Source organism: Coloeus monedula (genome assembly GCF_965178545.1).
Source record: "Coloeus monedula genome assembly, chromosome: 1".
In the NCBI taxonomy this organism is placed as follows: Eukaryota; Metazoa; Chordata; class Aves; order Passeriformes; family Corvidae; genus Coloeus; species Coloeus monedula.
The window spans coordinates 3,083,660-3,109,737 of record NC_138781.1 but is presented as its reverse complement, the minus strand read 5'-3'; the positions used below and the strand labels follow the sequence as shown (position 1 = coordinate 3,109,737).

Sequence of the window (26,078 nt, the reverse complement as noted above, 5' to 3'; positions counted from 1 at the left end):
ACAGAGTTAAAGCTTTTGTCTCACCTGAGGTAGAATAAGAAGGAGAAAATCCTTTAGCTGGGCTGCTCCCCCAGCTTGGACACACTCCAGAAGTCACATTTCAGCAGAGTGTAAATGCAGCAGGAGAAGCTGTGCATCTGGTTTATGAAACTTCCCGAGCTGCACTGGACTGGTTCTATTGTCTATTTTATGCTTCTCTGCATCCTTCTACAAGAAAATCCGCAAATCCTCCTCTTGCTCAGGTTTAGGGTCAGTACTAACATAGTCCTGGCTTAGATGTTGCTGTTCTTAGCACCAACGTGCTCTGGACAAGTGTGCTCAGGCCCAGTGGGACATTTCCATGAAATAAAACTATTTTCTTCTTTATTTCTCTTTTCCCCCCTCCCCCCACCTCCTTCCTCTCTAGGAAGCTTCACTGCACCCGGAATTTCATCCACATGAACCTCTTTGTTTCGTTCATCCTCCGTGCAATATCTGTGTTCATTAAGGATGGGGTTCTTTATGCTGAGCAGGATGGCAACCACTGTTTCATCTCCACGGTGAGTCAAACTGAAACCAAAGCCTTTTCCTTCATTTTTTTTTCCCAAAGTGAGATAACAAAAAGCAGTGGGGCAGGCAGCAGTCTGTGGAGTATCATGAGCTGAGATGTTATTGGGGGAAAGTTGGTGTTTAACCTCCCACCCAGTTCACAGCCGGACTGGGTGTTTCATCTCATGATGTCACCAGCATCCTTCAGAACAAGCCCACAGGTTTTTATTTCCTGACTCTACCCTGTTTGTTTCTCCCTTTCCCAGATCTGCTCAGTGGTAGGTGGGATGAGAGCAGACATGAGCAATTTCCTTCGACTGCAGGTCTGGTTTTTCTCCAGAGCCTCATTTGTTCTGGATGTCAGGCAGAGTCACACGTAAACAGGGTGACCATTCAGACACAGAGAATACATCTGATGGTCACACTCGCAGAAAATCATCAGCACTTCCCCCATCTTTGTCTCTGAAATATGTAGTTTCATGCAGAGCACTCTTTCACTGATGCATTTAGCTGTATATTATGTGTAAATCCCGATTCCTTTCACATTTAAGGCTAGTATTTGATATGATAAATCAGCTCACTGGGTGTAATTATGATAGAATTACAAACTGAGCTCTCCTTTATCCATCCAGTTATGAGCTAAATTCCCTGTGAGTCACTTCCACAAGGCAAGTGCAGCTGTGTAGTTTCCTAGTCAGCCTTTTCTTTGTCATTGAAACTAGCTTTTGCTCTTAATTCTTCTCCATGAGAAAGCTGAAGCCATGTAAGGTCTGTAGTTTGCTCATGCTGCTCTTCCAGTGGTGGCATCTGCCTCTTTGTTTGGAAACACTTAAAGCATAAAACACGTTAAAATCAGCCATTTTATGGCCAGAGCTTCAGCCCTGGTAGAGCTTCGGTGAAGAAACTCGAGACCTGATGGTTTAAACACCTTGGTTGTAGATTTGGCCCAGAGGATGAAGTCTAAGTGGGAAGCAATCACTGCCTCCGGCAGGAGCTTCCATTTTATACACAAATTCTGCTGGGATTTGTTGGAAACTCCTGCTTTTGTAGGACTAATGGCATCCACCATTGCACCGGGGTGCAGCACTGGAAAGACCAATGTATCCCACTCTCACAGGGTAGAGCTTGGTTTCCACCTTAGACTTTTGTCACAGAATCACAGAATCACAGAATCGTTTAGGTTGGAAAAACCCTCTAAAATTGAGTCCAACCATTCCCAAGCACCACCAAATTCACCACTAAAGCACGTCCCCGAGTGCCAGGTTTGCACGTCTTTTAAACACCTCCATGCATGGTAACTCCACCACTGACCTGGAGCCTGTTCCAGTGATTGACAACCCCTCAGTGAAGAAATTTTACCTAATAGCTGATCTCAACCTCCCCTGATGCAATTTAAGACAATTTCCTCTTGTCCTATCATTTGTTACCTGGGAGAAGAGACTGACCTTGTTACCACCTCCTGTTAGGGAGTTGTAGACAGTGATAATGTCCTCCCTGAGCCTCCTTTTCTCCAGGCTAAACAAACTCAGTTCCTTTTTTAAAAAATTTAATGTTTTAATTTTATTTCTATTTTTCATTTTTCTTTAGTTTGCTCCTTCCCCCTCCTGTCCATGAATGAAAGCTTCCATCATTTTTTTACAGCTGATCACTCAGCCTCCTTTTTTCTCACACTTACTTCCATTTTCTGTCCTTGAGTGACAACACTGATGATGGATGGCAAGGAAGTGCAATTCCCAGCTGCACACAGGAGGGTTCATCCTTTCAGATCCTGCTCTCAGGGCTTCCCACAATCATCCTGCCATTTCACATCCTTCCCTAAGTTTCTCAGCACACAACTGGATTCTTTTCTTCCCTGCATTTAACCCTGGAAGGAGGCTTAAGTCCAGCAATTGGTGTTCTCTGGGGCTGTGAGCTCTCAGCAATGCAGGACATGCTCAAGCTGCTCTGCAGGTGCTCCTTGACCACTTCCCACTGGTAAAATTGGCTTCTTCCCCATCCAGGCTTTGCTGCCTAAGTGATACCACACATTCTTCCCATTCTTTAAAACTTACTATTAGAAGTCAGTAATACCAGTCCCAGCTCTTTCCACTGAGAGATTTGGAGAGCTTAAAAACATTTTTTTCTGTTAGATTGAAATAACTTCGTTCTTCTTGCTCCTCTGCAGGTGGAATGCAAAGCAGTGATGGTGTTTTTTCACTACTGTGTCATGTCCAACTACTTCTGGCTGTTCATCGAGGGCTTGTACCTCTTCACTTTGCTGGTAGAAACCTTCTTCCCAGAGAGGAGATATTTCTACTGGTACACAATCATTGGCTGGGGTATGTGGCATTTCTTGTCTCAAATGTGTCTCAAGAGTGCAGGATGACTCCACAAACCATCTGGTATTTCCACGTGCAGTTTCAAATTATAATTTTAGTCTTGGTATAAAAGTACCACCACAGCCCAAACTATGTTGTGATTTTTGGTGTGATTAGAGTTGCACTGAAATCTGGAGGACATCACATCTCTTGCAGAGGTGTAATCCACAACAGAAAATTGCCTTCTACAAGATATGATCTTAATATCAACTTCTTCAGCTTAATCAAATCTGTAAGGCTGAGTCCAGTCCATTTTCTATGACTTCATTTGTGCCTTTCTCCCAGATAATGACTAAATAGAAAATGCATCCAAAAGAGTATTCACGTCTGCTTATCCTACCTGGATGGGAAATAAAAACTTGCAGTGGGAAGGAACAAGATTTGTTTCAGAAAAGCCAGTTAAATGATGATAACCACTGTAATTATTTTTCATTCTGGCCTTCTGGATATAAGTTGATTCCTGTGTTAATTCAAGCACTTCTTTGCTGATGTTTTTGTGCAGAAGTCAGATGGTGAATGCAGAAGAATACATTCATTTAAAATGTTCCCTGAGAAGCTTAAAATTCATTTTAATACATATATACACTTCTGAAATAATTAGAAGTGATCCTGTATATTCATGTGTAAAGTTTACACACCATCCCCATGCCTTAAACTATTCTCCTTTGAAAACACATCCTTATGAAGCCTGAACCTTCAAGAAATCAACAGATGGGCTTGTTTTTTCCCACCTGAAGCAGTTGTACACAAACCAAAATTTTTATCTCCTGGTAAAGACTCCCTACAGTAGGGAGAAGAAAAAAATGTTGGGAGAAGGTATAGAGATAGAGAAGGTATAGAGAGAAAAAAGTGAACAAATCATCATAAATAATCTGTGCCATAAAAAGGCTGTTGGAAATGGATGGTTACTGGAAAAGGCTTTTGGAAAAGGAACAGTTGGAAAGAGTGTTCAAAGTTCCTTTTGTACCATCTGCAGCTGTATAATCACATTATAGCTGAGAGAAAAGTGTGTTTCCATGGAGAAATTGGGGGTTACATACATGAAAATCTGACCATTAGGAAGGAAAGCAATGGAAAATTGCAAATTGTAAAATCTTTGTAATCTGAACATAGATCAAAAGTTGAGTCCCTTTAATTAATTTTGCACAATTTTCATATGTGTAGATTTCTCTGAATGTGAGAATACTGAAAACCAGCATATATTAACAGACCTTAATATCTTTTTAATCAGTCCTTGTAATGAATGAACTACCCAGATGGATTCATTCTGCAATGCAACCTTAAAATATTTAGCGTTGAGTTGAGTCCCATAAATAATATCTGGCTGTTCAATTTATAGACCTGATGGAATCATGGAATGGTTTGTGTTGAAGAGGACCTTTAAAATTCATCTAATCCCAACCCCCTGCCATGGGCAGGGACACCTTCCTCTATCCCAGGCTGCTCCAAGCCCCATCCAGCCTGGCCTTGGGCACTGCCAGGGATCCAGGGGCAGCCCCAGCTTCTCTGGGCACCCTGTGCCAGGGCCCCCCCACCCTCACAGGGAACAATTCCTTCCCCATATCCCATCTATCCCTGCCCTCTGGCACTGGGAAGCCATTCCCTGGATCCTCTCACTCCAAGCCCTTGTCCTAAGTCCCTCCCCAGCTCTCCTGAAGCCCCTTTAGGCCCTGGAAGGGTCTCTGAGGTCTCCTCAGAACCTTTTCTTCTCCAGGTGAACACCCCCAGCTCTTCCAGCTTTTCTCCACAGTAAAGGGGCTCCAGCCCTCGGAGCACCTTCTGGATTCATGGCAGCAGGTCCATGTCCAGCTTATGCTGGGTGTCCCACACCTGGGCACAACACTCAAACCACTTCAGATTCAAAACAGTATTATTGATGTTCTTTAGTAACTCTCCAGGTGTGGATGGTTTGAGGTTTGTTTCGTTCTTTTAAACACAGTTATTTTCTCAGCTCCCGCATGTTTCAGCTGCACTCGCACTTCCCCTGACCTGGTGGGAGCAACTGGCACTTTGCAAAGCCAACAGAGGCACTTCCAGACTCTGGATTCAATCCCTGGAGGGCAAAAGCAGCCCCTCAGCTCAGGTGGGGAGGGAGCTGCACTGAAGCAGCATGAAACAAGAGCTCAGCACTTTGCAGCATCTGGATGTTTATCTGTTTCTTCAAATGTGCTGAGATGTCAGTGTCCTCATTTGATTAATGAGAACTGCATATGGCTCTGTTGATCCAGGCAATTTTTCCTTCCTAAATCTGCAATATGCTGGTGAATTCTCTGGATAGACTGCTGTCTTCCTGAGCTCTCTCCTAATGCCTGCTCATAACTCAGGGCAGCACAAGTCAGCAAGAATAAATCTCAGCCTTCAGGGCTTGCCTGTTTTCTAATGTTCCTCAGAAGCTGAAAAGGAGGTGATGAAGAGATATAAATCTTTTGATGTAAAGAAAAGCAGTGTGAGTATTTGTATATTCATGCAGCAGATGGTTCGAAACTCCAAGCTGATCTGAAACGTGGGGGTTTAAACTGTATTTTTATGAAACGTTCAGTTTTAATTCTGCCTTCCTGCACATTTTACAGATTTGGAGCACTATTCAAAGCATCGAAATTTATATAGAGGAAATCAGTGCAAACTAAATAAAACACGAGACCCATGTTTCACAGATTCATAGAATGGTTTGGATTGGAAGAGACCATAAAACTCATCTCATTCCACTCCCCCTGCCATGGACACCTTCCACCACCCCAGGTTGCTCCAAACCTCATCCAACCCAGCCTTGAACACTTCCAGGGATGAGACATCCATAGCTTCTCTGGGCAAATATTTGATATTTCAAGGTTAATTTGATAAAGTTAAAATTAAAATTTGATATTTAAAAATTAATTTTAACTCCTTTAAGGGCACAAAGATCTCAGTGTTTTCTAGGTGTTCACCTGCGAGAAAAGTAGACTTCGACTGAAATTAAATATGCATTTCTTCTCCCCAAAGCCCGTCATTTTATGTCTTTATATAATTTTCCCTTCAACTTTTTCTCTGTGTGGTTGTTTGAAGGGGGAGGACTCCATCAGTCACCCAGGTCTAACAGGGATATTTTTATTTCTGATGGTGGGAATATGATTAGACTGAGACTCGTCTAAGTGGGTTCAAATGGGTGACTAATTAATGTGACATCAATATAGCCTTGCAAAATGTATGAAATATAATTGTTCCTGTCAACTCACCACAGTCTCGTTCACTGCTGGGAGACAGGGTTATCAAGGTCCTTGTTTTGTTTGCTTTTAAGCACTTTATTTTTCCAGAGGTGCCTGAACAGGTGTCAGCAATTTCTTAGTGAAAGATTTTATTTTCCAGACAGTGGAGATCCAACTTGTCTTGCAAAAATGCATTATTTTATAAAAATATTTCCACTGAAAAATCACTCTTTTAGTTTTTTCAGAAAGGAAAATAAATCCAGTTTTTTCAGTGGGTTCTTACTGTTTTAATTAAATTTGTATTTTACATGCATTTTTTGAAAGTGAAGAAATGTCTGAAATAGGAATTAAATCCTTACTCCAACATTCTCTTTTTGGAGTCTGTTCTTGTGTTTTGGTATTTTTTTAATGAAAAAAAATTAAATATTCCTGTGAGCTAAGGAAACTTCTTTTCTATGGATTTGTTTTGGTTACATAAGTAAAGCAAAACTGGTTATTTACACAGGAACAGAACAAATGCAACATATGTAAATCATTTACAACAAAACCACAGAAGAATACACAGAATCCAATAATGCCATTCCAGCTCAACATCTGGCACTGCAGTTCTTGCCTGATTCCAGTAGCTCTAGACATGGATGTGGCTGATTCTGTTCTGTCCAGACTTTGACTCCTCATGCACCAAGATGTAGCAGAACATTGAGCAGTAATGACCCAGAACAGTGTCATTCTTTCCTGTTATCAGTTTTCCTTCTGCAATCCCACCCCTGATTGAGATGGATATTTCTAGAGCTCTGAATTAACTCAGTAATTTGCATTATCTCATGCACGAGTGCTGTTAGGAAGCAAAACCTCAGCGGAGAGGTTGCATCAAATGCTCACTGCTGAATATCAAGTGTGTCTGGAATGTTAATGGTGTCACTGTTTTGTCCTGTGCAGGTACCCCAACAATTTGTGTCACTGTCTGGGCAGTGCTGAGGCTTCACTTCGATGACACTGGGTAGGTGCTGCTGTGTGGGAAATGATTTCAGGTGCGTCCAGCACCATGGCAAGGGTGCCACAGGAATGTGATGATTGGAGAGCACAGAATCACAGAGTGAAAGAATCATTTAGGTTGGGGAAGACCTCCAAGGTCATCGAGTCCAAGCTGTGCCCCATCCCCACCACGTCACAGAGCCCAGAGCACTGAGTGCCACATCCAGGTGTTCCTTGGACACCTCCAGGGATGGGGACTCCAAACCTCCCTGGGCAGCCCCTTCCAATGTTCAACAAACCTTTTAGTGAAAAAAATCTTCCTGATGTCCAGCCTGGACCTCCCCTGGCACAGCTTGAGGCCATGTCCTATTTTCTCCTTCTATTTCTGGCACTGATTTGAGTGCAAACATAGCTTAGGTGCAGTGTTCAAGTAAATAAATTTTCCTGTTCATAAAGAGCCACAGTTCGATGTCTGTGCCACCCCTACTCTGGGGAATTCCTAAAAGAAGATTCAGGCATCAAACCTGTAAACCTGCAGCTGACCCCATTCCCCTTTCCATTAAATTACTGGAGCCCAGGATATGGTTTGTCTCATCTTACAAGAGCTGTGAGTTGAATCCCACATAATTCTCTGCTTCTTTCCCACTGATTGTGGAGGAAGGTGAAGGTGATAAAACTCAGCTGTAGAAATTATTGGAGACAAATCTAATACAATAAGGAAATCTGCACAAGGCATTGCTGAGCTTTGACTTACTGTGGCAATTAGGAGTTTAGCTTCCCACTGAGGAGGGTTCTCCATGAATCTTGCAGGGGAGATGAATAGGGGTGACAGAAATCCACATTCTGTCTTCTGTGTGGAAAAAAAAAAGTTAAATTATTTCAGAAAGAATTCAAAAGGGTAGGTCCTTCCCAAATTGTCTCTTTTGGCGAGGAAAAAAAGCTGCAAATATCCTGTATCCCTTTTCTAAAGGACCAGAAGGAAAAGCTGCTCCCAGAGATGCACCTGCATATTTTGGTAGCCAGGATCTGCTCCGATAGAGCAGCAGCTGTGGCACGTAGGAATGGATGTGTATTTACACCCTGAAAAGACAAACTTGGCAAGGCTTTTTTCAGGAGAGTTATGTTTGAACTTGGTGAAATGTTAGAAAAAATGAGGCAGACTGAGTAAAATTTCAAAAATCAGTCAGTGGTTCTTTAAAACACAGAACTGAGGGGCAGGCACTTCGTACCCAAATCCCATTTCCAAGTCATTGAGGCTTATGCTTTAATTTTGCCTAATACTGGAGATACCTGAATCCAAAATTGCCACAAAACTCATTGTTCTGTCAGGTTTTATTCATCCTTGTTCTTCCAGACTCTCTCTGGAAAGCACATAAAGCCTTTCCTCCAGTGGGCATGCCAGTGCTTTGACCCAATGTTCTATTTTGACATTAAGACAAATTAAATCATTTATTTCCATGCAAAACAAGCCAGAAACCCCTGTTGTGTCATTATTATGATTACAACACTGGTCCTGAAAGCACTAATTTCTCTTACAAGTCCAAATAGCCCTTGCATTTTGCAGGTAGGAGAATATCTCATAGAATGAAAAAGAAGAAATAAAAAAACAAACAAAAAGGTTCCTTGTATTTAGAGAAGCTATTTAGCATGCAAGACATTCAGACAGGTTCTAGCTGAGAGTCTCAGTGGTTACTTTTTGTAAGTCAGCAAGCATTGTTCTGGGAGTGGGGGAGAAGCCAGCATGAGCCTGAAAACATTGCGGAAATTACTGAACTGGAAAACCACAGTGGCAAAGGCATGGACTGAAATACAGGCTCAGAGCCCAAGTCCCCTCCTGCCTGTCCCTTATAAAACTGGCAGAGCTCCCTCGACTTCAGCTCCTGACTTCCATCACTGTAAGTGACAGGATTGAGGAGATAAATGCAACTGTTGATCCAGAGCTCTGCTCCTGATTTAAGAGGAGTTATTCCAGACGTGCACCAGAGATGTAGCAGAGATCAGACTCTCGCCTTTGCAAATGGAAATCACATCCCTTCCCCAGCCCTCTGCATCCCTTCCCTTCATCCATCCTGGAAGAGTCTTGCACTGTAGGGAAGCATTTGACAGAAATTAGGGAGCTTGTTTACATAGTACAAAAAATTCCAAACATTCTGTTGTGCATTCCCACTTGTTTATCTGAGGAGGAGATGGTGGTTCCTTGCCCCACATTTATCCTGTAGGTGTCACAGGGACTGGACAAAAAAAGTCCTGGAAAAAAACCTCTCAGTGAGCTTAATGGGATTCATTGTTGCCATCTACAAGGTGGAGGTTGAGAATTGAGCTTACTGGGGACATGTCTTGTAAAAACAGAGGAGTGGTCTAAACAAAGGAAAAGGTCTAAGAAGAGGAGAAGAAAAAAGCAGAGAGGTCTAAGAATAGGAATTTGTAGGGGATGATGTATCACCCTAGAGTACACATTTCAAATACCTCAGTATGGGGAAGAAAACCCCAAAACGACCACCAAGTGTCTCTTTGTCCCAACCAGATTTTGGGATAATTAACTGGGCTATTGGTGTCTACAATCCAGATGACTGGAATCAGAGGAGGCAGATTCCTATCCCTGTTGCTCCTCATTCCTACACAGACAAATTGCCACACATCGGTATCTACTTGTACAGCTAAATTAATATGAGAATTTGCCCAGATTCTTCCAACATTGTTCAGTTCACCAAAAACTTTCAGGTCAAATTTAATGTCCTTCATAAAGAGGTTGAGCTCGAAAATAATGGATGTTTTCAGTAGACAACACCTAAATACAAAGAATTTGAAAGATAGTTGATGATTTTAGGTCCGTACAATTGTTGATCACTGAAAGAAAAACAGATTTCCAGACTGTGGGTAAGGCAAGCCCTCTGAGCATTTATCTTCTTTCAAATATTTTAAGTTGGGCATCCAAAGTAAGGTTACTCAGAAATATTAATTTACAATTGAAAATCTCAGTCATCAGTCCCATAGATTTTGGGTGGTTTCAGGTTTCCATGCTTTGCAAACAGAAGCAAAAATACATCATTTTGTGTAAATTTGACACTCCACCTCTAAATTTTCTCAATTCTCACCAGCTGTGCCACACACATCCTTAGTGTTGGTTTTGAGAATCCAGTAAAATAAATATTCTTCATCTTAAATGAATAAATAAATTGTTCAAGTGAAAATAATGAATATTGTTCGACTGAAAATAATGAATATTTTTCAATGGAAAATATAAATTTAACTGAAATTTTTAAACCAGCCATCACTCAGCCATTTGGGATTTCTCTCACACGCACTTTGATGATGGGATTTTAGTTCTGCTTCCTCACTTTTACGCATGTGTATAGTTTTGTTTAAAGATTTTCACTTTTCCCCCAGATGCTACCACGCAACCATTTAAATGACACACAAGGTGCCTTAAACTCTCATGAGACCAGCAGTGTTTTATTCCTGTATGTTCTTCCCAATTGTTTTTTGTCATTTGACAAATGCACCGTGACAGCCTCTACTGGGGCTTTGGCTCTTGTCCCAGTGGGAAGGAAAAACTCCTTTCTCAGAACTGCAGGTACAAAGTAGACAGATTTCTGTGATTTAATATTTTCTAGGGGGAAGAAAGTGGAGACAAATGAAAGAAAATTTTTAGCTGACAAATTCCTGATGACTTAAAAGAGTCATTAAGACATTTCTCAATAATAAAGAGTAGTCAGAGGCTAGGAAATAAGATTCTTTTTGTTATTATTGACCTCCTAGCTCTAAAAATGTATGTTAACATTAAGCCCTATTTGTACATGAGTCCTATATTTTAATATCCAAGTGCACTTATGTGAAATAAACTTCTGCAGAATCCTTTGGTGATTCCAGAGGAAGGGTTTAAATTCTGGGGTAGAAATGTCATTTTATTTATGTTTACTCACTAGCAAAAGCTTAACAAAGGAGCTGATCCCAACTGTTGGCCAGTATTTGATCTTTCTCAGATGAATCCTGGATAGGACTTGCAACCCAATGACTGGAAAATGATTCCTATATGTGAATACAACCCAGATCCTGGTGTAATGGAAGTGTGTAAGAACGCTTGTGTCAGGGTCAGAAGCTCACATTCGTATCTGTTAACCCTGGAAAAATAAGTGAAACTTCAAATTTTGGAATAACCATCTTACTCTTCAATGTATCCCGGAAGTTTTGGTTTTTTTTAAAAGGGGCAACTTCACAATTGTAGACACAGAAACACACTTAAAGGGGTTTTCCAAAATACTTAAGCTGTTTAATAAGAAGTTCCATTGAAACTGCCACAAAATTGTTTCTTTTACTTTCATAAAATTGGGGAAAGGCTGTAAAGGAAAGCTGCAATAAGACAAAGTAAAGAACTATCACTTCAATAAAATAATTTAGCTGCGAAACCAACCTCCCGCATTCTACCCCCTTAAAAACAGTTTTAAGCTCATTAATTTCTTCGTTATGTCTTGTTGTCTTTCCTTCTCTTCCCCCATCCCATTCTTTCCTTAACTGCAGCTGCTGGGACATGAATGACAACACTGCCTTGTGGTGGGTGATCAAGGGTCCCGTGGTCGGGTCAATCATGGTGAGTAGCCCTTGGAGAATGTGAGGAATGACACAACTCTTGGTTCTTAACTAATATAAGTAAGAACAATTTATTAAAAGAACAGTCAGCAAAAAAATTGCAAGTACAAAAGAATAATAAAGCCGAAAAGAAAAACGGGTCTGCAGTGATTAGAGACCTTGTTGGCCAAAGGGGCTCAAAAGTCCCAAAGCAGAGACCTTACAACACTGGGGTGCCTTCAGCTTGCCCAAAGTCAGAGTGGTTAAACTGCCTTTTGAAAGAGGTAGAGGCCTGTGCTCCCAGGGCCAGGCTTCACCAGCAGCTCATCTGAGGTGAAAATGGCACCTCTGAGCTGGTGTCCAGCGGTTTTATAGAGTCTGGGTCCCACCCATGACCGCCCACTGTCCAGCCCCCATGGTCCTGGATGATTGGTGGTGTCTTGAGGTGAGGTCATCTCAGTCTGCCAATGGCTCGTTGTTATTTAGGGGAAAAATGCCATCGGCTCCAAAGGTGGGAGAAGCCCTCATTAAAATTCCAGGTTGCCACGGTGCTGAGTTGCAGGCCAACAGCCAGGTTCTAAAAATAGCTCCCTGTCAGTTCGAAGGTCTCCTTTTTGGCAAAGCTCAAAACTCACTTAAAACTTAGACAGGTTAAGAACACTTGGTAAAACGTTTAAAACTGGGCTATAAGTATTTCAGAGAACTCTTAAACACAGGGTAATTAACTTGGGCACATACAGGAATTAAGACATTGTGGGTTTTTACACTTTTTAGGGACTAAAGAGGGGAACAAACTTGTGGAACTTTATTAACAAGGGATTTTTAACGAGGAATTATGTAAAACACTTAATCAACTAATGAGGGGAATAACTTTGGAACTTAATAACTCTTAACTGGGTTGATGGGTAATTTGAATAAGCGCTAATTAAACAATTAACAATTAAAAGTTGAAAACACTTAATATGCAAAGGCCAACACTCCATTTCAGATATGACAGAGAAGATACTTCCTCAACTCTCCTGAGGACAAATAACCAATTTAAACCTCTTCAAATACTTTACAAACTGTGCTGCATCCCTGTGCTGGACTGGTGGGAAAATTCTCTAAATTTCCACTGTTTTCCACCCACAATGCTGAGGAATTCCATTATTGAGAAGAATTAATGTGAATTAAATGATGGAGCACTGCCTGCAAGCAAAGACTGTAGGAAAGGAATGGTTCAGTTGCTTAAACACAGACACAAATGCCGTAATTAAGACCCCAGAGCATGTGGAACATTGGTCTGGAGCTGGCAGACCTGTCTTAGGATGTATGGAAATTCTGTGCCTGTTGGGGTGTCAGCTGAAGGCCAAGTGGGACAGCCCGGGGCATCTGAAAAAACATTAAATGTCAGTGGCAAGGAAAATGCACTGTGTCTGCTGAATGGGATTAATTTCAGAGCTACATTTATTTAATATTAGCTTTAAAATAGTACTTGGTCATAGTGCAAGATGCTGAATTGTCAGCAAGGTGTCTGAGCTCTCTTTAAGTGATGGAAGTCTTGCATTTGGCTCAAATTTTATCAGATACCTGCACATGGAGGACTGAGAGGTTCTAAAGTGCCCTGTTTGGGCTTCACAGAATGGATAAAATTGGAAAGGATCACTGGAAGTTATCTAGTCCAACCTCCCTGCTGAAGCAGGATCCCCAAGAACACATTCCTCAGGATTGTATCCAGATGGATTCTGAATATCTGAAGAGAAGGAGAAATTCTGTTGCTCCAAGTAATATGGGAATTTTAAAATGCTGTTATTCTCCTGCAGTTAGGAAAATAAATTGAGCCCCTGGACAATATGGTCAGTGGTGCCTGAAAGTCCATCAGGCTTGCCACATGTGTCTCGTTCAGGGCACCCTCAGTTGTTCTCCACACTCCAGGGACAAAATTTGGCAGGTTTTCAGTGACTTTTGTGAGAATTCAGGCATCCAGCTCACAGGTTACCAGTAAAACAGGAGGTTTTATCAGGTTTGGTATTTCTCCTTTAAAGTCTTTGGACAGCTCTGTAGAGTCCAGCAATCTTCGGGTAAATCAAAGATAATTCAGCCGATTTCAGCACCAAAACAGAGATGGTTTAATGATCCAAGGCTTTTGTCCATGTGTGAATTTCCATGTTTTACAGACACCTTCTACTTGGGGAATCAGTTAAACCTGGTTTCTATTGAAGGCATTTAAGAACCAAGCAACCAGCAAGGGATGACTGGGCTTCTCCATCCCTTTGTAGTCCTGTGACCAGATAGAAATTCCTGGAAAAGATGCTCATATCTAGTTCCTGGTCTCCCTATAGGAGTGTAAGACTTTATAATGGAGCGACTTAAATTTCCACTGCTCAGGCTTCAAGAAGCTATGGAGCTGATGACAGCCAAATCTCAAGCCCAAGCATTGAAATAAACTAATTCTATCATTCTCCAGGTTTTTAAAACCAATGGACACTGCTAAACTGAGAAGTCCCTTGGTTCAGAGAGTGGGAGTTAAAAATGCCTTTACTCTGAGGTCTTTATTTTGTGATTTTTATGTGCAGGGATCTCTCCTTTTACTCTGCACAGGTTGATAATGAAAAATGTTGAAACATTTCCAGTTTTGTTTCTCTTGTGCTTGAAACTGCAGAAATTCTGCCTCATTTTAGCTGCAGCAAGGGGGTATTTTTACCTGTAAAAGGGGTGATAAAACCTTTGGGGACTTTCCCCATACCTACTGACCTTATAAAACTTTTAGACTGGTGTTTGGAGAAGAAAAAGGGAATGTAACCGGCAAGTCACTGGGAATGTCTCATTCTCATACTTCGTAAAAGTATGTCATAGTCACAATTTTTTCCTTTTTTTTTTTCCCCTTAGATAAACTTTGTGCTTTTTATTGGCATAATTGTGATACTTGTGCAGAAACTCCAGTCACCTGATATCGGGGGCAATGAATCCAGCATTTACTTGTAAGTACAAATAAAGCAGTAATCAATTTAAATTACTGATATACACATAGGAAAAAAACCACAAAGTGAAAAAAGACACCTCAGCTGAATTTGGCTGATTTTTGAAAAGAGTTGCAGGGTCTATTAAATTACTTTGGTTGATTTTTACTTGAATTTTTCAATCCACCAGCCGTGAAAGTGCATTTTAGTGCCAGCTTTCACCGTTCTTTAAAAGGCCTATAAAAAAAGCATAAATACAAGATTAAAAACAAACCCCAACCAAATCTAGAGTTTTTACAGGTCAGTTATCTAAAAATTAACATATTGTCAAGGTAGAAATATTGTTGTTATATTCATGAGATGGTTTGCTGTGCTTCATAAGTTCCAGGACATGGTTCAAAGTTCACTGAAATTAATGAAATTTGGTGAAAAGGTTTAATTAACTTTAGGCTGAATTATAATTTAGGAAGATCCCCTAGAGCTGCTTATGCCCACGTTTCTTGAAAATTTAAATGCATTCCACTTAAGCCAAACATTTCACACACACACCCCTAAAATTTTTTTAAAATGCACACAAATCCAAAAATTTTCCTCTAGATGTTTGTAGATTTGTGATTTATATATATTTTTTTAAGCTGGAATCCTTTTTATTAGTTTCCACCTCATAAGAGGGCAGAGGTTGGCCAGTTGAGGTGGTCGTCTTTATCATTTTGAGTGCATGCAGTCATTCTCCTTATAAAAATTACATAATCCTCTGGAATAAGTAGGAAATGTGCCACCACATTTGGTGTTGGCCTAAACTCAACACACATTTGATGTTGCGATTTTTTGGTGAGCTTGAATGTTTTTTTTGTACTCATAAACATAGGTAGGACTATTTAATTTAGTACTAAATTCCTGATGAAAATAGACAAACCATGAGCACCTTAAATAAAGCTAAAAGGTGTTGGGGTAAAGTAGGAGGTGCTTATTTTGTAGCAAATACAATTATCCAGTGACTAGTTTCACCCTAAGTGACCGCAATCATAGTATAATGATGTCATCTATCTAAATGACAATTTTCAGGGAAAAAAATGTCTTCCAGCTGCCTATTTTTCTTCCCCCCTCCCCCCCATTATCTAGCTTAGATTTGCATTAAATAATAATATTTTCTACATCGATTTTCATGTCTGTAGCCAGACATCCATTTACTGAAAGCCCTGCCCTTGCATCTTACTCTAAACCGTGTTTCCTCAGCAAAAAATAATGCTTTAAATTATTCTTCAGGTGGATTTATCTCAGAAATAAAGCTGAGGATGAGAGTTAGTGACTAGGTTAACTTGTGCATGGTCTGCCTAGGGCTTGCATGAAGGCTTCCCATGGGTGTGCTGCTGGGAAGTCCTCCCTGAGTCTTAGATTGGAACTAACGCCCAAGATGTGCAGAGCTCATTCTGAGCCTGAATTTTTAAGTGCATGTTTGGTGTCTGCTGCACATCTCACGTATGAAGCAAAGCATGCCATGGGCTCCAAAGATTTAACTGGATTGTTAATTATCAAACATCCTCATCATCTTGGATCAATATGGTGACTGGGTTTTGCTGGTGTTTTTCCTATGTGTATAGTTAGCCACCAAAACCAAGAGAAAACATCATATTTTCTGTTTCATTCGCTGCCATTATTTTTTTCTCATTTTTTTTGCAACTTTTATAACTGGGTGTGTATAAATCGATCTCGCATTGATGTATGTGTTACAGAGTGGAGTGTTGTTTATCCAAACAGATTTGACAGCAGAAAAGTTCACACAGGAACAATAAAAAGGAGGGAAATTAATAATTCTGTGCAGATATACACCAGACAGCGTCAATATTTGTGCAGATATACCCTGTAAAAAGAGAGCTTGCGAGGAAGGAAAACAGTAGATCATAATCTGGTTCTGTCACCATATTGAAATATCTCACATTTAGACTGTGGCTCATATTAAGCATTTTCCATGTTCTATTTTGCTGTTTCAACCTATTACAGCGTCATTCCATCAAATTCCTCATCCGGGTCTTTATTCCAGAACATCTTCAAGCACTTTCCCTTTAGTAGATGAGGAACAATGAGGTTGAGGAAGGACTTTCAGCCTGTTTCTGAAGGTAATACCACGTGGATCTGCAGCAGGGATTGAGACTCATTCTAATATCAGTCCTCCATTTTTTTGGAATAACCCTTTAGCCAGCTGGGACTTCCCTATCAAAAAAGAAAATGAAAGACCCCAAAAACTTGGCTACTGACTTTGAGGAGGATTTCTTTTTTTATATGTTTGGCATGTTTGGCACATGTTTAGGTTCAGGTCCTTTTAATGACTATTTTTGTTAGACAAATCTGCCTCTGCTTCTACTTCATAGACACGGTGGTGGTGGTTCTGCAAAGCACTTAAGCCTGTATTGGATTTTGAAAGCCCTGGGGGTGGGCTTAAATTCAAAGATTGATCATATATTGCTACCACTGTGCATTCATTATTAAACTCTCCCACTGGAGAAGTTTGCTGGGAGCTATGACAGGACCGTGGCAGAAGAGAGCACTGCAGGGGAACTGAGGCTTAATTAATGCAGTGTAGCCACTGGAGAATCTAAGATCTGCCTTAAAATAAATCAAACAATCATTTGTATCATTTGCCATGCTTTACAAGCGCTTTACTCCCATAAACAAAATTCTCTCTAATTCTCTTATTGTGTGAAACAATGTCTTTAGGCTGACAAAAACCTGGAACATGTCGCTAATTCCTAAGAATTTTCGGGAGTGGCCAAGTGCTTCCGTGGTTATAAACTTCCATTTCATCAATTTGTGTGTTCAGTCATTCATTGCCAGTCTCATGCCTACTCAACCTTTCCTCATGCTTTAGCTCCCCTCAGAGCTGCCATCATGCTGCTGATCCCATCTCAGCCCGAGACCCCAAAAACCCACCAGGTTCTGGGAGAGCAACAACTCCATCTTTCTTTCACTGATGTTTTCAATAGAAACTCCTCTTTAAGGCTGAAAATATTGGGGGCTAGATTCATCAAAATGCCTAAGCAGCTGAGGTAGGAATTCAAAAAGGAACAGAAGACACCCTTTTAATGATCATTTTAATTTTATTATTATTTTGGGGTTTTTTTCTAAGAAACTTTCATGCTTCCTCCCAATAGTCATCATAACCATTAGTTACTTTTTAGTGTGAGGAGTGGCAGAAGTTTTTTCTTGAAACGTGCCTAGTTTCAGTTAATCTTATGTCAGTCTTGAATAATTCTCCCAAATTAAGCATAGAACAGAAGCAAGATCAGTAATGCAATTTCAATAGATTTTTATCTGAGTGAGAACTTCTGAGACTCCCAGGTGGTGGGGAAGCATAAAATGCAATTGATTGTATTCTTAAAGGAATTAAGACAGCTATTGGCATAGTTCAGGCAGGTTCTCACCCCATCTGGTGAAGGAGTATCATAAACAGCAGTAATGTGCCACGGTTACAGGCATAGAATGGTTTGGGTTGGAAGGGGCCTTAAAATCATCCAGTGCCACCCCTGCCATGGGCAGGGACACCTTCCTCTATCCCAGGTGGCTCCAAGCCCCATCCAGCCTGGCCTTGGACACTTCCAGGGATCCAGGGGCAGCCACAGCTTCTCTGGGCACCCTGTGCCAGGGCCTCCCCACCCTCACAGTTTAAATTCCATTTAAAGCCATTCCTCCTTGTGACAAGTCCTATTTAATCTCACGGAAAAACTGACCATGTCTTGAATTAGTATCTATATTTTCCATCCAGCTATAAATTAATTAACATGATTCCAAACAGAAAGACCCCCTGATTTTTAGCAATCTCCAATTGCAGTTTGTAGCTGTTTTGAAGAAGTAGCAGATTATTTAGGCATAGTTACCCCATGTGCTGAGAGCCAAGGAGCACCACACCAGGAGTCCATGAATTAAATGAGATCTCACAGGCCTGGGGACCACAAACACTTACTCACAACCCTACAGTGGCTGGTTCAGCACACAGAGCAGCACATCAGGCCCACATTATTTGCATGGATTTATCATCTATCAGTTCTTTCTCTGGACTTTTAGGAAAGGGATAATAAACTAGTCTGGCAAGACTTCACTATTTTTACTGAGAAAAATCCAGCCAACAACGTGTAACCTGGTATGTCAGAATCTGTTTTCGGGCATCCTGGTTTTGGTCAAATTGTTGTAGATAGAGTACATCACCTCCCCCCCAAAAAAAGCCATAGTTCTACAGAAATGCCTACACAAAGCCTAAATCCACGCTGTTATTTTCACGAGCATTGCTTCATTGCTGAAATATTCACTCTAGAGAGAAAATCATCAGCATCACTACCATAAAACACCACAATATTTAGTGGGTGCATGATGTAGATGCATGCTGGAATAACCCATAAGATTAAAAAGACCCACACGTTTCCATCAAGTCTTTGCTTCTTCATTCATTTTCAAGGATCAAGCACATATAACTGAAAAAAATCCTCTTTTTATTTTATTCTGATTTCCAGTTTATCATGACTGGTATAATTTGGGAGGGGGAAGCTTGTTTCTGCTTTTGCTTTGACAGATTCTTCATAAATTTTGTCTCACATGTTGAAAACTCAATGAAAAGAAAATAAACCCCACATATATATCTAGCTAATTCAGGTCTACGTCATTCCTCCAATCAGCATCTTGCTGGAAAGAAAGGAGAATCATGGCATATATCATAGGTAGGTATGATTTTACCTATGGTGCAACCTAGAGGGTTAGGGCAGCAAAAGCAATGTTGTAACCCAGATGTTTTGGTAAACAACACTCCTCTAAAATTCACCTCCAAAGTCACTGGACACGCAGTGATTCATTCTGCTGCTGCTTTGTCTTGCTGCAAGTGCTCAGACTGCCAGAATTGATGATTACTGACAGGGTGCCTTGGTGCAAAAAGGCTCGTTTTTTGACCAGCAAATGGCAGATGTTGGATGGACAGTGTGTTCTCTAGGAAGACACTGCAATTTCTGACCCCCAGGTACTGCCAGTTGGGTGCTGGGATGCCCAACGACCCAGCAACGAAAGGAACTCGTGTCCTTGGGTTAATCCTTTTCTACCACAGGAAAACACACTGGAAAACACAGATGATGGACATTTGATGTCAGTGCATGATCAGCAAGGACCTAGTGCTCATTTCTAAGGAATGCCAGGGGAGTAGATACTTGCTGCTTTGATCGACACTAATTCTTGATGGATTTATTTAAAGCTCTAGAAAAAATGTGCTCATTCACTACTGTGCTTTTCATGTGCCCTGCCCAAGGCAAATTGTTATTTTGGGTGCTCATTTGATTTTCTTGGTTGTTTTTTATTTTGGAATTTTTGGCTGGGGAGGAGGGGGGTGTTCATTTGTGCCAATCTTTTCAGGTAGGGATTGGAAAAAAACTGAGCGCACTCATTAGGAATGTAAGATCACGTAGGCTGTGTACTATAATTAGCAGGAGTATAATTAACAGGGATTTATTTATTTTCAGATAAAATAATCAAAAGCCCAATTCTGCTTTGATTATCTGTGGTTTCGATTGCTGCAAAATCAAACAGCACAGAATATTTAGTGTGTTTATAATGTTCCTGTGAGCTGTTATTGCTACTGAACAACTGAGGGTAAAATGCACCTAAATCCCTCAGGTGCCTGTGGCAAGGGCAGGAAGATGAATTTATGGTTGTCAAATCCACTTTCCCAACCTTAATGCTGTCCTGTCATCCAGTGCATCCTTTACATTCTTACATAAATGGTGAGATTAGACCTAAAACTATTTCTGCCTTGAAAGGGCTTTTGTTATTCCATGGGCCACTTGCCAGAGGGATATTCCACAAGAGCAAATCAATATTTATAAAGGAAATTCCATTCCATTTCCAATGATATACAAGCACCTGACCAGAGCTTTGGTGGGATCTGATTTTGAAATCATGGATCACAAAACTTATTTCTTGTGGTTACAACATCACCTGTGATGAATGCAACATTAAAAAGGGTTCTGCTTCTGCTATTTGGAAACATTTAGAAGGTGGATTTTAGGGTGCGAGGCCTTGGCCTGCACAGGTGGTGTCTGTGTGGTGGAGGCTGACTCCTGTCCTTTTTCCTTTTGCAGTAGTATTGAAAAACAGGATGACTTTGTCTTTAAACACTATTTCTGTGGCTGTAAGGCATTTTTATGGGAAATTTTATGGTTTAAATGGGTATACAGACAGAGAAAAGGACACAACGGTGATTTTTGTTCTTGATGAACCCATGATATTTTGAAATCTGCCTAGGTTTCATATGTAAGAATTCTCTGATGATGACTTAAAATTTCTCCTTGGCTCCATGATCTGTGGCAGCCTTAGAGAACAGTTCTTTGTCCACAATCTGCATCCTAAAAGAGCAAAGCATGGACTTTTTTCCCCCATCTGTCACAAGAGCAAGCCATGAACTGAAAAAGAGCAATTTTGTATCAGAAGAGAAGCCACTAAAAGATGCTCCTTCTCTTGAAAGATCAAGGAGGTGTGCAGGTTAGTGAGGGAGAGAATAATGCCAGGTTTTATCCAACAATGTAACTCTCTTTAGAGAAATGATTTTTCCATTTTTTTTTCTTAAGAAAACACAGTAAAGCTTGATGCACTCTCAACAGTTCTAACAAGGGCTGGATTAGCCCTAACAGCCCTGTTTCCATAGAGTTTGAGGGGCCAAAAAAAGCCTAATAGCTTTTTATGAGTTCCCATTGAAACGTTAGTGGCATATCTCTGCAAATTTCAGATCTAAACACCTTTCAAAGACAGTACCAAAGCCATCATGGCTTGATTGCCATAACTGGTGTGGAACAGAACTCAGAACACCCAAGCCAGAGGGATTTATAGGTAAGTGCTTGTGTCTGTAGGGTGCCTGTGTAAATATAGGATTTTGCCCACACATGTGCTGTCTGAAACACTTTAGATATCTAAAATTGTTCCAGCCTTGCTGTTTAAAAGGTCACAAATACTTTAGCAATGTGCACGATATAAAGCTTCATATTGTAAAGGGAGAGTGGCTGCACTTCACTGAATTTGCTGTAACGTTGTAAATTTTGCCACACATTGGAGCTTCCTGATTAGCAAAAATTAGGTAGCTTTCGGAAAGAAAATGTAGAAGGGATCTCAAATGTGCTTCTGAAGTCACTGCACTTGGTCAGAGTGAATAACCTAATTTTGATGTGTATTGATAAGCTTCAGTTGTCATGGAGATCAGCAGGAGAGGGAACGTCCAGTGCCCAAGGCCACTCATCTTTACAAATTACCCATGGATTTGGGTGCAGTATCTTTTCCCACAGTAGCTTCCTTACATCCTGGGAAAGATAATGGCTTTGGAGATTCAGAAAAATTTTCAGAGGATTCAAATTTAGCGTGAGCTAGGGAATACCCAAATTAGAGAATTCTGGCTGTTTGGCCTTTCCCTCATGCATTGCTCATAGCTGAGTTTGCTGTTTGAATGCACTGTTAGACTGAAAGGGATAGATCTGAATTTTTACTTGTCCCCAAATCAGTTTGCACCTCTGATTCTTTGAATCAGTTGCTTAATGTAAAGTTGAAGGTGGAGCTGAAGCAACTGGTCATGCAGCAGTTGATGTGAGACTGCAGGAAATGGGGAATCATTCTGGCATTTCTGATCCTGAATGTGCTTTCATTTATACCAAGGCTTGATGCCCACCAGCATCCATGGTCTTCCAGTTAGTTTTTCCCACCATTCACATTTTTGCCTCTATCATTTGAGGACAACAGAAGTTTTACTTTGCCCTCAGTGTCTCTGCTTCTCCTTGCCATTGATTTATTATCTTCAGCAGCTAGCACGTTCCACATCTAGTGGGGTTAGTTTTACATCTGGAGAGTTTTTAGGATGTACTCCAAGCAATTACACAGCCTGAGGTAAGGAAGGGACAAGAAAGATGGCACTGTCCCAGCGCAGAAGGCATTTTGATCTGGAAAGACAAATTTCTTGTGAGGATCTCATGACTAACACTGTGTGTCAAAGGAACTGTGTGGTGCAAAAACACAGTAATCAGTTTTCCAAGAACAAACTCTGCCTTGGAGAGTAAAAGAACATCCTCAAAGGCCACCAGGCTACAGTGGCTTAATACTGAATTAAGTCTCAGTGAAGGTGGTTTAAACAAATGTAAACTACCTCAGGACAGGACCAATCCAAAGCCATGTGTGAAGTTCATATCACAGTCTTAGTCCCACCTGTATCATTACTGAGAGACTTCCAAAGTGTAATTCCTCTTCATATTTCCAGTGAAAACACAGGAGTTGTTCAGCTGATTAAACGTCTGCAAGCCCAGGCTTTTTTAACAGAGGCAGTGCTCTCTTTTTTCATTAAGGAGAGTTGTAGAGATGGGTTGTACCTTGAATCTGCAGGGATATTGTATAACATGTAAGGCAGGTGAGTCAAAACACTGTAACAGAAGCTTCAGAGCTCAAATTATATAAACTCAGTGTTGTTATACTGAGCTGAGCTCTGCCAGCTGACAGGAACCAAAACCTGTCTGTAAGACTTAAAAATGCACTTCTTGTGTCAGCCTGGGACAATAAACACCTGTGGGCTTTGCTTATTTGCTATCTTTCACAATGAGCTAAATCCCATTCTCAGATATTTATGCCTGGACTTGGAGATGCACATTCTTCACTTGAAACAGTGATGTATTCAAGACCATTTAAGAATCTCATTTGTCATGGTACATTTTTCTATTTGAACATTCTATTGCCTGCTGCACCACAGTTCTGTTACTGCACCTCCATCAGAATGATTCCACAGTGCTCGACTTGGATCTGTGCTCTGAAGTCAGAGAGAATAACCCAGCTCAGTAAAACAGGAGCTCCAGAGTTCATACAGGGGAAGGATCAGGACACAGAACCTTGAAGCTCCTGTTCATTTAAAGGCTGTTATTGTTGGAAGAATTCTGCCCTCTGCTGCCAGCTTTATTCTCTAGAGCACCAGCAAATACTAAGCTTAATCTCTTTATTATTTAACTCCAAGTGTAGAAGTGATGTTCTCCTTCTTTTTATGTAGAAGTTAGAAAAGCCAAGAATGAGCACTACAGACATGATTTTTGGCTCTCTTTGGCCATTCTGTTTCACCTTCAAGCCTCAGATCTGCTCAAGGGTCGCATTTACTGGACAAAAATTTCCAGTTCAAATTCATCTTTGTTAAATATTTGCTTTTAACCACAGCATTAACCTGCAAGCACTAATTCAGATTCGGCCTCTTATTTTGGTTGCATTAGCAGGGAAAAGTGAAGCTCTAGCTAACAAGACTAAGAATTTGGGGGTTTTTTTCAGTTAAAGGCTAGAGAAACAGAGTTTCTTTTTTTTTCTCATGAAGAGTACAATATTGGTTTTATGTTTAGCACAACAGCACGGGATGTATCTGGTTTAATAAAACAATCCTGCTGTGGGCTCCTTCCACAGTCAGTAGAGACTTACCCAGTCCAGAGAATAGAATCCTTTAGTACAGCTTATTTCTCTTTAAACAACAAGTTTAAAATAGGTCAGGTAAATCTCACTCAATGGCCTGTTTCTCACCAGTGACTGCCAAGGTGGCACGGGGTGACAAGGAAAAAGGCACGCAGCTATTTTGTTAACCTCAAAAAAATAGAGGAGATACAACTAAAAAACTTTGCTGTGAAGCACCTGTGCTTATTCTGTGTCAGGGTGAGGGGTGAATGACTCTGGCTGCACACAGTGGGTCAGAGCTGCAGCCACTGCAGGGTGATGGAATTGTAGAGTCTGATTGCTGCTCGCAGAACGAGTTCTGATGTCCAAACTGTTTCCATCTGATCCTAAAGGGCAGGGGGTTTGTAAATGTAGTCGGTGTTTTGGAAGGGAAACGAGTGCAGCTTCAGGGAATCCTCAGCTACTGAGCAGCAAGGAAAAGTCCCCCAGCCTAGAGCAGGATCAGCTGAGGGGAAGAGGGTGTGTGATATAAATGATATACTATACGGATCCACTTTTCAATTTTCTCCTCTCTCTCCCATACAATCTCTCTGCTTCCACTTTGGTTAACTTTCTACTGTATTTTCAATGCTTTACTTCATTGATTTGTTTCTGCATTCCTTCTCCTGCTACTACACAGTTGCCAATCCTACTCGTGGTGAGGTTACATAGAATGAATGGAGCAGGGTGCACAAAGATTCGTCACAAGGCACAGTTTTAATTTGCATGAATCAAGTTCTACCTTTATTGCGTTTCCCAAAGGATTCCCCTTCAGCACATTCAGAGACAAGGCACAAACTCCGTCATTCCCTGAGTGCTGGTAGTGACCTAAATTCAGAACCCTGACCATTTTCATTATGGATATACTTGGCCTGGATAATGCAGCATAACCTCCTTCCCCTGGATCAGCATGCTTGTTTCGCTCCTCTTAAGCACCTCTGAGACATCTAGAATTGAGTTGCAACTCCTTTTGCCTCAGACTTGTGTTCTCTCTCATTTGCATTGACTCGCCAGACGTCCAGGTGTTCGGTCTGATGCAGTGTGGCCTTCAGCCACATCATCCATTGCTCATTTCTTCCCGGGAATGTTTAACCTTTTCTTTCCCCTTCCACCCTAGCACCCTCCCTCTTCCTCCCAGATGCAGCTGCAGTCCCTGCCCAGGACACTTGCGGTGAGACTCAGCTTGTTTGCCTTTAGCTGTCTAAAGTCTCGTACTCAATCTGAGCAGTCCAGTCGTCGTCTATGGTCACTCGGGGAGACCAGGGCACCTCCGTCAGACAGAGCATCCCCTATGGCTTAGATGCCTCTGTCACACAGGGCAGCTCAGCCTGGAAGTCCCTGCTCTTTCCATGATTGAGTGAGCTCAAGGTGATAGTTCAGTTCGAAATTTGTCTCTGGCACGTAGAGTTAGATGTGACCAATTCCGTTCTCTGTGTGCCTACAGAGGTCTGAGGATCCTGCCCTGATTTGTGTAGTGTTTTCATAGCCATGCTCTCATTCCTATTCATTTTCTTATATTTGTCTATTTTTTCCTCCATTTTTTTTTTCTGGTTCCTGCCTCCTCTGTCTCTTCTCTTTTTCTCCCTTTCCTTCCACCAACGTCTGTACTTTGATAATAAAGAAATAAATAAAGTTTAAAAAATAAAAGAGGAGGGAGAAAGGAAAGAAAACATCTCTAAATTCTGTGCTTTAAAGATTTGGGACACTTTACACCATTCAATATCAGAGAGATGACTCTACCTTAATTAGAAAATAAGTGCTAACAGCACTTAAAATATTAAGGTTTTCCTAAAAAGTGCTAGCAATATTTTCCATCCCAAACCTGTGTGTAAGTATCCCCTCAGTGGGTGGGGAGCAGCAGTTAATCCTTAGATAATATTTTCAAAATCAAGTCTGGTTTTTTTCAATAATTCTAGTAAATACCAAGCGCTGTCACATTAGGTCTATTCACCAGGAAAACCTATTAAAAAAATCAATTCCTGTCAAATAAAACAGGGCATAAGCAGTAAAGGAAACATGGATGGGAATTTATTTCTAGGTTGCCATAGCAACATTAAGTATATCATTGAAGA

General features: G+C 41.0%; 1 protein-coding gene across 3 annotated transcripts in view; it reads left to right on the top strand.

Annotated features, from left to right (window-relative positions):
* ADCYAP1R1 (ADCYAP receptor type I) overlaps window positions 1-26,078 on the top strand; it is a gene marked incomplete at its 3' end in the record, with an annotated part of 104,981 nt that overhangs the window by 68,391 nt on the left and 10,512 nt on the right. For all 3 annotated transcript variants that reach the window (XM_082295485.1, XM_082295486.1, XM_082295484.1), the window contains exons 8-12: window positions 407-539; window positions 2,693-2,846; window positions 7,007-7,067; window positions 11,561-11,630; window positions 14,477-14,568. In XM_082295485.1, coding sequence (XP_082151611.1) covers window positions 407-539; window positions 2,693-2,846; window positions 7,007-7,067; window positions 11,561-11,630; window positions 14,477-14,568 — 510 coding nt within the window. The remainder of the gene's footprint in view (window positions 1-406; window positions 540-2,692; window positions 2,847-7,006; window positions 7,068-11,560; window positions 11,631-14,476; window positions 14,569-26,078) is intronic.